This window comes from Nothobranchius furzeri, chromosome 7 (assembly GCF_043380555.1).
Source record: "Nothobranchius furzeri strain GRZ-AD chromosome 7, NfurGRZ-RIMD1, whole genome shotgun sequence".
Lineage (NCBI taxonomy): Eukaryota > Metazoa > Chordata > Actinopteri > Cyprinodontiformes > Nothobranchiidae > Nothobranchius > Nothobranchius furzeri.
Genome location: NC_091747.1, coordinates 6424441 through 6435428, shown reverse-complemented (window position 1 = coordinate 6435428; position 10988 = coordinate 6424441). Strand labels below are relative to the sequence as shown.

At 39.8% G+C, this 10988-nt stretch overlaps 1 protein-coding gene across 10 annotated transcripts; it reads left to right on the top strand.

Annotated features, from left to right (window-relative positions):
- The first annotated feature begins 621 nt into the window (after nt 1-621).
- On the top strand, nt 622-10079 carry LOC129165465 (uncharacterized). Of its 10 annotated transcripts, XR_011521124.1 has the most exons (21): nt 622-760; nt 2070-2238; nt 2498-4411; nt 4592-4731; nt 4806-5010; nt 5083-5187; nt 5457-5650; nt 5741-5882; nt 6126-6770; nt 6866-6907; nt 7105-7214; nt 7325-7444; nt 7522-7569; nt 7740-7823; nt 7909-7974; nt 8873-8933; nt 9035-9085; nt 9179-9223; nt 9311-9375; nt 9479-9581; nt 9702-10079. XR_011521124.1 is itself a non-coding variant. In XM_070553266.1 (20 exons), the coding sequence occupies exons 1-20, from the start codon at nt 755-757 to the stop codon at nt 9996-9998; spliced, it is 4752 nt and encodes a 1583-aa protein (XP_070409367.1). In that variant the 5' UTR covers nt 622-754; the 3' UTR covers nt 9999-10079. The 10 variants fall into 10 exon arrangements, 3 of the variants coding, with proteins under 3 accessions (XP_070409367.1, XP_070409366.1, XP_070409368.1); XR_011521126.1 differs by lacking the exon at nt 7909-7974; XR_011521122.1 differs by having other exon boundaries at nt 7740-7995.
- The last annotated feature ends 909 nt before the right edge of the window (nt 10080-10988 follow it).

Here is a 10988-nt window from a genome sequence, read left to right as displayed (position 1 = left end):
TGATGATAGCACTTTCCTAAGGGGGTCAACCCATGTCCCAGAGGTCACCGGATCTGGTGTCAATTTAAAGAAGTAGTCCAGTTACACATTTGTGGGCTTATAACCTGGCTTCTGAATATCCTAGAGAGATCAGGTTTTTTTTAGTGTACTCCAATCAACAGCCCCTACAACCACAAAAAGGAATGGAGTTAAATGGCACCCAGAATTATGTTGCACGAAGCACAATTTCACATCATTCTGGGTTCATTTGTGTGAAAACAAGGTCCAATCAGGCTGAAACGTTACAGGAAGGTAGAATCTATTGAGTTGTAAGTGATCTGAACGTTTCATGATGATAGCACTTTCCTATAGGGGGTCAAACCATGTCCCAAAGGTCACTGGATCGGTGTAAATTTAAAGAAGTAGTCCAGTTACACATTTGTGGGCTTATAACTTGGCTTCTGAATATCCTAGAGAGGTCAGGTTTAATTTAGAGTACTCCAATTAACAGCCCCCATTACCCCAAAAAGGAATGGAGTCATTAGCACTTATGGGTTGTAAATGGCACCCAGAATTATGGAGAGGGTGCTCGCTGCGGAACCACAAAGGCGGAGCTGCACCAGAGGGTGGAGCTGCACTAGAGTCAGCTCCGCCCATTCCTGCTCCTAATTGGTGCAGGCAGACTCGCCTCTGCTGAGACGGTCCTTGTTGCAGCAAAAGCACAAAGGTGGAGCTGCCGCTCCCGGCCGTTCCAAGTGACTCCAACTTCGGCTTAATGGCTGTAAGTAACCTAACTTAAAATAAACACAATTAAAGTTATTTATTTAAACGTTTATTTTGCAATGTGCGGTAAATTTGGCTCAAATTGCACTCGGTACTTATGCTAACATAGCTAGTAGGGTAGACTTCAAGGTTATCGAAAACGAATTTAAACTGTAACGCGCGTACACAAAACTAACTAACTGTATTTATTGAAATAATGGGCTTAGTTTTTGTTTCATAAAGTATGTCATAAAGTCTAAGAATTATTTCTATGTCACTCCCTGCCTACGGCGCGTTGTCACCAGAAACAGATGCGATCATCTGTTGTGCCTTTTTGGTTAGCACGCTTTGATAAAATCAACAGAACGGAAAAGTTTGATAAAAGTCCATCGACTCACTCCCTTTCAAGGCAAAGAAAAGACGTCTTAGCTATTGGAACGATGATTAAACACGCACTAGTCTTCAGAAACAACTTTATAACCGGTGAGTTATGGCTAACAAACAAGCTAACATTACAACTGTAAACTGCAAATCATAGCAATGGGAGCCAGCCGAAGCGGTGTACGCTGGTTTAGGTTGTGTGTGTGTATATGCTAAATTGATGAAAAATAATCCCTCTATTTTTTCTGGTTGTTGGGTGGTTTTCACTCGGTAGTACTGCATTATTCCAACACGTCAGAGAAGTCAGTGTGCTGATTGTGTAGCTGCGGTTACACATCATGTAAGCAAAGGTTGAGAGAAAGCGTCACAGGATTATTTGGGATTATTTATGACTAAGAGTATGTGCAAAATAACCTAAAGCATTGTGGTAGTCATGGTAGCTTGGCTTTAGTTTTATTGTGTTGCCAGTCAGTGTTTTTTTTAATAGAATTGTAGCACCTGCATTAATTGTTTGGCGTTTTAACGCACAGGTGCTGTTATTGTGTTTACTGAATTTGAACGTTACTCTGCCATACATCGTTTGTACTTGCCTGATTACAGTTCTTAAAAAGCATAATCATTTTCTGAGTTTTTATACTATTTTTTAGTCTTTTCCCTGTACACATCTTGTTTAAAGAAGACAGAAACAATCAAAACTAAACTACCTATCGAATGGTATAAAGTAATTAAAACTAAAATTGAATTTAAAATTTTTATTCAAAACTAAATAAAATTTTAATCTAATGACAATTTTAAAAGTATTTTATAACCCTGGTAGACTTTCCCAGTGCACTTGTTTAACACAAAATAAATTAAAACCAAATTAAATGTGCTCAGTGTGTGTATTCTGATATTTAATTTTTTTCTTCATATTTTAGAATGTTCTTGTGTGTGTATGACTTTCACAGATGCATCAAACAATACTGAGGAGAGGGCAGGATCCTCTTCAGTCTATCAAGCGATGCAGCGATTGTTGCAGCAACATTCACTGCACTTTCTGTAAAATGACATATGCTGATTTTTACAAGGTTAAATACCATGTACAGAATCATGTGAGCATTGCTGTAAAACATGAAGGTATGTATGCAGTGTTTTAAATTTCTCCAGTAATTTATTTACTATTCCCTACTTTGTATGAGTGAGTTTCCAATATGAATGTTTAGTCATTTATTTTATGTCAGTTTCTTCTTTTTTATTATCAATAAATAACATAAGGCAAGGCTAGTAGTTTTATATAAGTACTTGATCTGGTATCGGGTGAAGTCTGTTGTGCTACTTTGCATGAAGCATCACCGTACACAAGACAGTTAATCAATCTGCTCTCTTTTCACTTTAGATTATGTCATCTTAAAATGCAGCCTGGGCTGTAGGGAAATGGCACATTATCATTGTTGTTACTGTCCGTCAACGATTCTGCGGAGAATGGCATTTGTGAAACATCTTGCTATATGTAAGGAGAAATTATCACGTCCTCCACCACCGGCACAGACAGCACCTCCTCCATCAGCACAGACAAGACCTCCACAGACAGGACCTCCTCCTCCATCGGCACAGACAAGACCTCCACAGACAGGACCTCCTCCTCCATCGGCACAGACAAGACCTCCACAGACAGGACCTCCTCCTCCACAGACAGGACCTCCTCCTCCACAGACAGGACCTCCTCCTCCACAGACAGGACCTCCTCCTCCATCGGCACAGACAGCACCTTCTCCATCGGCACAGACAGCACCTTCTCCATCAGCACAGACAAGACCTCCACAGACAGGACCTCCTCCTCCACAGACAGGACCTCCTCCTCCACAGACAGGACCTCCTCCTCCATCGGCACAGACAGCACCTTCTCCATCAGCACAGACAAGACCTCCACAGACAGGACCTCCTCCTCCATCGGCACAGACAAGACCTCCACAGACAGGACCTCCTCCTCCATCGGCACAGACAAGACCTCCACAGACAGGACCTCCTCCTCCACAGACAGGACCTCCTCCTCCACAGACAGCACCTCCTCCTCCATCGGCACAGACAGCACCTCCTCCATCGGCACAGACAAGACCTCCTCCATCGGCACAGACAGGACCTCCTCCTCCATCGGCACAGACAGCACCTCCTCCATCAGCACAGACAAGACCTCCTCCTCCACAGACAGGACCTCCTCCTCCATCGGCACAGACAGCACCTCCTCCTTCACCACAGGCAGGACCGTCGTCATCCTCATCATCCTCACGACGATTAAAGGTCCGCCAGCCGGTGAAAGTGACATGCAGCCATTGCGGCATCACATTAAATAAAAAGAACTTGCAGGTGCATATTAATAGAAAGCACAGGCCAAAGGGACAACAGATATCAGAGACACGACACCTGTCATGTCAGTGTATTGATGCTACAAATGGCATCTTTGCAGTCAACAAATCATTCTTCAAACCATGCTCACCAATACATGTACAGAAAAAAACCTGGGGTACAAGCCAAAAACAAATTTGTGAATTGGATGATTGCAATACTAATTTGGACTTTGCAGTGAGGAGTGGAATTCTGCCATATGAATGCATCCACTTAAAATCATTGACATTTTCTCCCAGATCAGACACCCCCCCCACAATTCTGGAAGAAGAGGTGCTGTCAGACATAGTGTCTGCCAAAATATTTGGGGATGTGAGAAAACAGAGCTGCTTGAACCTCCAGAGCAAATCTGCTGCTGCAGGGGTGCCTCTCTCAGTTGATGTCACAGTTGGAGGGCCGTCCTCAAAAAAGTTCATATCAGTTTTTGAACCCAAAGTGTCATGCTACAGCAGACTGGGAAGGGTAATGGTGGCCTTCGACATGAAAAAGAGGTCATGGCATTGCCCATGTGCCAAACCCAGACTGTTGTGCTTGCACAAAAGTGTGGCTAAATGGCATCTCTTTCAGACAGACAGAGAAATGTTCAAGACCAAAGAGAGTGCCACTGACAGTGGTGATGCTGCTGAGACAAATGAAGAACTGCAGGATGATGCAATACCAGTCGGAGGACAACAATATCCTCCTGGTGACAATGATCTCATGAGAATGGTAAAATACATAATGAAAAACAAAGCTCTACCGGAAAATCTCCCCCAGGATTTGGTCACTGGCTCCCAAACATTAGAGGACATTTCAAAGGACTTGATTCCCAAAGAAACCATATGTGCAGAATGTGGAGGCCAACTTAATGAGCCAGTGCTCATTACAGCACGTGCCAAGCTGGTGGCATACACTGGTGTTGTACATGGTGAGACTAACTTAATCTATATTAACTAAACTACAAGGTTTAATACAAAGTAAACCTAAAGTCTGTGTTGTACACATGCGCAATGAATTACTTGTAGATAACATATAAGACAATATAAAATAAGTCAGTCTCTAACACCTACTTTGTGTCTACCACAATTCTTTCTGATTTCTTCTTCAGGCTTTTCTACATACCGCAGGGAATGTCCCGACTGTGGGCTGATTTATCGATACCAGGAGTGGAGTGATGGGATTCATAATTTCAATGACCATATACTCCTCACTCTTCATCTATGTATTTATCTCCGTAACTCAATTCAGGTAAGCAAAACATGCAAGGAATGCCCTTGTTATTGATTAGAACGTGTACCTAACTCTATATTTTACCGTTCTAGACACACCATGCTGTAAGCCGAGCAATTGAGGTCTTGGAGAAAACTGAAAATCAGACCTTCCCCAGTAAGGCCACAATGCTCCATGCATACATGCATTTTGAAGCCCTGACAGCTCACAGCTACTCATACTCCTGTTATAAGTGTGGATACTATCCACCTGTGGTTATCATGGACCTGCACAGGAAGGGTGTCTTCAATATGCCTAGTGAGTGTCAGAACAAACTGCATGTAAAGAAACTATTTTAATGCTTGATTAATAGAATGCTTGGCTTTACAGCAAGTGAGATGGAGACTCCACCAGCAGACTTTGATGGCAGAGTCAACATCAAAGATTTTTATGACTCTGTGACGTCTCAGATCATTTGTACTGGCTTATTGACAAGTGAGTTGATAACATTTCCAGTAAGAAGAATAATATCAATTCTTGAATACAGTTTAAGACATTCTGTTAAAGAATGACTTTCCATCATTATAGCACCCTAGCTCTCTGATTACATAATGTACATTTTACTACTTATATTTATTGATGTGTGTTTACCCTTACTCCGTGACATGTTTTCTCTTCATTCTACATAGTGGTCAGAAATTAATCTTCTGGAATGATTTATCCAGACAATTTTTGTGTGATTAAGTTACTCTGTTAAACACCAGGTGGTCGTAAGAACCCCTTTCTTGTTTTGCCATCATATCACAACTGGGCACCTTGGATTGGACCAAAATGCAGAGATGGGGACATTGTTTTCAACACTGAGCATGAGAAGTTGCATGCACCAAGGCAGGCTGCTGAGATGTCAGATCTCCAAATGACAGAGGAGAGACTCCAAGATGCCCTTATTAACCTCCGGGTAATTGCTATTTTGTAACTGTTAATTCATCATTGGGACTCAATGACAATGTTATTTATTTTGTTTGTTTTTCCTATGTTGAAATAATAGGTGGACATGGTGCGTAAGCTATGCAAACAATGTGGCATAGATTCTAAAGGTTCTAAGATGGACCTTATTCTCAGACTCCGGGAGGAGATGAAGAACAGGTCGTCATATGATAAGATTTTTGAGAAGGTCTGGGGAGCATCAGGTAGGCTACATCTTTCACTGAAGAGCAGCATGTTATTAGTGTGCAGTGATAAAATCATGCTTCATACAATCTTTATTGTGAGAGGTTTTCAAAAAGTAAACATATGTACATAGTAGCTCAACAGTTGTCACGGGACTTACATCATGGACCACACTGAGTAACACAATACAGACTTATCCATGGCAGTTATTTTGTGTAGCAAAGTTTTGCAATCTCATTAACTCAACTTTTTCATTTCCATAGGTGGCTGGGCAGTTGTTATGTGCCCCTGTGCTGTTGTCTATTCAATAAAATTTAATTTAAGAGCAGAAAGCCCCAGAGACTATGCAGATATTTTGCTCAGCTGGAAGCACTTTCCCAACATTGCCATTTATGATTTTGCGAGGGGACTGGCCACACACACCAACTTGAGGGAACCTGAAAACTTGCCTTTCAGCCCACATGAGGGACGGCTGGCTGAGGCATCCAATGATAATGTAAAGTCAGCTGCTGAAGGAAAGCTGAAGGTCCATTTACCATGGCTAAAAAGTAAAAAAAAGGATGCAGACACAAACTGCCACCCACTCACAGGATCATCGGAACATTATACCTTGTATGATGTTTTCCATGAGAAAAACACAAAGGATCCTAGAGACATCCTTCGAAGAATAGCACTTGTTCCTGAACTGGCTGGCTGGGTCAACAGCCAGTGTGCTGAGCAATTATTTGCAGACATGAGGAAGAACAATTACTTTCTGAATACACTCACACCGTCTGAACACATCTTCATGATGCGCAACATATTGCACCACTACAACACACAATGCAACAACAAGACTGAAGAAAGCATCAAGAAAGTGGTGAGCGAGGATGTCCTGCAGTTGGATCACAATGGGCAGATAGTAATGGGTAATATTATTTACATTCATTAATTCATATTTTTCACTAATTAAAACAAATAACTATCTTTATCATTCTAATATTTTCTTTTACTAAACCCACAGCTGCACAGCCACCCACAGAAGCAGATGTAACAACACAACCCTGTAAGTACAATACTGAGAAGAAATTTCAAAAATCATGCCAACAGTATGTAACAACTTTATGTTTGAAAGGATAGCATGATAAATTCATGGAATTACGTGTTTGTCTCATAAGCATCATAATAAGCTTTTCACAGAGAAGGTTATATGATGACTGTTCAAATGTTTTATTGCCACACTGGCATAAATGTACTCTTCAGACTGTCCAAGCATGTCTGACCTGCTTCCAGGTCTAACACCTAACCAGACATCTGACCAACTGAACAGGAGGATATGGGCTGTTAACCCTCTCCCAGCACAACAGAAATTGGTGATGTATAATTTTGTAGTAATATACATAAATATGTAGTCTACTTTTGTAAATTTTTATTATTATTTTTTCTGTTGTGCTATTTGTGTGTGTAAATGCTTTTTTTCCAGTTGGCGTATGTGTTGGATAAAAACAAAGATCCGTATGAGGACATACTTTCTTATAGCCCAGGACGGACATTAACAAGATGTGATTTCTGGTCTTTGGCCTTTGAAGAGGTTGAAGCACAGGTAATTGTACACTTCCATGCATGTGGTGTACATGATTACATCAGCTTTTAGTAATGACCTTACTTTTCTTTTAACAGATTGCTGATCAGTGCTTTCAAGTCATAACTGCTCTTGGAGCTTCACAGGTCAGCTTGTTTTTGTTCTGTGTGGTATTATTAAGCCTTTGGCAGGGAGGCCTTGTGGCCTTAAGAAGAAATTTCTCACTTCTCATGGAGTTTGTCACAGGCTTTACACAATACATTTTTCCTACATTTTCAAAAAAAAACTGTAGCACTACTAGTTTCTGTCTCTTCAGGGCAAAGACGTCCACACTTTCAGCATCTATTTGGTGGTTACCTGGTTACCACCATTTCACAATGATCCCCTTGCAGCTTTACCTGTAAGTTTCTTTTTAAATTATTGTTTGTGTGTACATATATATATACAGTACTTCTGTGTGTATATGTCATTATTCCAATACACAGGACAATATTGGAACAAAGGACATCATTTTACTCCCTTCGTGGGAGTCCGGGCACTGGATTTTGTGTGTGAGTTAGCAAATTTTCCAAGTGAGATACTTTATTAACATGTATGTGGATGTGTAGCTGTTGATGTGATGTGTATTTGTTTTTCTGTTACATTTGCATTTTTCAACCCATCACTATATTTGTCTCTTTTAGCATGCCATACACACATTCATTTTCTTTTGTAAACTTGTAGTTTTTTGGTTTTTTTGCGTTGTGGTCTCTCAGTTGTTGCATGTCTTAATATCATCTGCATTTCCAGGTACTCAAGCCAAAGTCAAAAGAGATTTTATTTCTAGACTCCATGAACTCTGTAGACTTTGGACTTGGGAGCTACAGAGACATATTCAGGTTTTGTTCTCATTACAAAGCGTTCCGGAGTTTCCAGTCAAATTCTTCAAGAAGTTTTCTACTTCTGCATGGTTTGTTCCAGTTTGAACATGAAAAACAAACTCCAGGCGTTGGATATATCAGTATGTTTTGCTTCTCATATGTCAATATGATGAAGCTACAGTCTACACATCCTCTATTTGAGAACTGTTTTGGTATAACTTAGGTTCTGATTTGGATCCATATAAATAAATGGGTTTGCCTTGGTGGACACTCTTTGAAGTGCCAGTTATTGATAAAGTCACCGCTAAGGAATATAAAACTCCTGGAGTCTGTCACTCATGATGACGGGTATGGCAGTTCCATTCAAGGCCATATGTTCCTCTTTCAGCCAGTTGGGTATGGTTATTTATAAATAATGGTCATCTTATTAGACCAATTCATTTTAAAACCACTGGCTGAAACACAACATGAGGTGGGGTAGTTCTGTTTTAAACCCCAACTCTTTATTTTTTTGACTTGTATGTTTACTTAGTTTTTGGCTTTAGGGCCGTACTGTATGCATTTATATTGTATTGTTGTTTTATGACAGAGTCTTGGCTAATCACATTTCACCAGGCCATTGGAACACTGTAACATTGAGTCAGTTGAAGGTACGGGTTTTTAACATCTTTGCACACAAACCTTTATTATCTGCTGTGGAGTGTGATGAAAGAATAACTATAGATAATATATGTGGTCTTATTATTGACAGGGTGCACCACTGCAGTGGGGAGGGAATGACTGTGGGGCATACATGATGATGGTCAGTGGTCTTACAATTTAAATGCCATGGTCTTTGTGTGTTCTAAATGCAGATTTGTGGATGTACCATTTTGGTTTGAATTTTGTTTTTCAGTATGCCCTCTATGTGACCCTGGACATGCCTTTTGATTTTGCTCAAGTGAGTTTGTATAGTTATTTTTAAAAAATGCACTGCAAGACCTATTTCAATTATATTAAGAACTTTTCACTTTATATATATTATCAGTCAGATATGCCCGTAATCAGGAGTTGGTGGTGCCAACAATTACTGAAGACATTTCCTCTGGCTGGGTATGAATCCTTTGCAGGAAATTTCCAAGATGTGAGTCCCCAGTACATGGGGAGTTTGTAATATATCATGGGAAAAATCTTTTTTGCAATCTTTTCTTTAAAGTCAATTCAGCCCACCAGAGCCGGAAATGATGGAGGTCACCCAAGGAGAGCCCACCCCAACAGAGCCAGACACTATGGAGGTCACCCAAAGAAAAGAAATACAAGTGTGTAGCATCTAGTGAATGTTTATTGTTTTTAAATTGGTTGTTTTATGTATTTGTATTGAATGAAGAGAACATGACTAATTTCATTGTTATTGGAATTCATTATCATTTTGCATATAGGACGTGCCTGTGATGAGAGGCATTATGGTGGCCTGGAACTGGGTGAAGGAAAACCAAAAACACTTTGCTGGAAAGGTTATCCCACCAGACATCATCAGTATGGATGAAGACGACGCAGCAATGGCCATCACAATGCAGGAACTGTTCATGACTACACATGACATGGATAGGGATGAGGATGAAATTCGGTCTCCCTTCATTTTCACCTTCTCAAACAAAGATGATATGGAGTTTTTCATGCATGAAATAAGAGACAAACGAGATATCCGTGTGTCTTGCATGTGCAACACAGATTAGTACTTGGTGTTTTGCTGTTTGGTTTAGTTTACCAATCTGTCATCAATAACATGTAAAATAAAATCATCAACATCTCAGTCATTAATTCATCTTCAATGTCTGTTATCGTCACTAGGGCTATGGGGGAGCTGGATTATGTCTCAGATTTAGAAAGGCAGGCTACACGCACATATGCATATATATATATAAACACATATATATACACACATTATATATATATAGCTACTGGATTATGTCTTAATATATATATAACTGCTGCGTGCCCTTTTAGAAGCTGTTTTTTATTTCAATTGCTGCCATGTAACATTAAAATTCTGATGAAGTCCAGTTGCAAAGATGCAAAACAATTTAAATTGTAATTTTTACAAATAAAATCTTGCTAACCTCACAACCTCAGCAAAGACAAAATTGTGGGGGCCCCTGCTGTAACTGGCTGACTAGCATAATTTTCAGTCAGTACACATGGACCTAAACTGTTAGAATAAAAAGTGAGAAAACATATTTAAATTGAGATAAAAACAGGGAAAAACACTTTGCAAAGATATAAAAGATAAGTGCCCTGGCCGGGATCCAAACCTGCGTAAGTAGAGCCCGACCGTAACTTGGTTATCATTCTGGCTAACATGGGTCAGGTTCATATACACTAAATACAAAATTATTTTAAGTGTAATAATGGGATGCAAGTGTTTCAATTCTTCACTAAATAAAAAAATTATTTTAGAATTTTTTGTTTGCTGTTTTAATCAGCGTTTCAGATTAAAATATGCTGAATAAACCAGCAGAAATGGCATTTTTATGGTAGATGTGAAGAGTGGAATGAGGGTTTTTTAACACCACAGGAATGTTCTAACTTGTGTCTTCAAACTGATGTTTTCCAGGTCAAAAGAAAGCAACAACAGTTCTGCTTTTTAGAAGCTAGATAGGCAGAGATATACCAAATTTAAGCTGCTATAAATTATATATATATATATATATATATATATATATATA

Coding starts and splice junctions, on each gene's coding strand:
- LOC129165465 (XM_070553265.1), top strand. Junction 6,771..6,865: donor CAATGGGCAGATAGTAATGG/GTAATATTATTT, acceptor CTAAACCCACAG/CTGCACAGCCACCCACAGAA. Junction 8,934..9,034: donor TAACATTGAGTCAGTTGAAG/GTACGGGTTTTT, acceptor TATTATTGACAG/GGTGCACCACTGCAGTGGGG.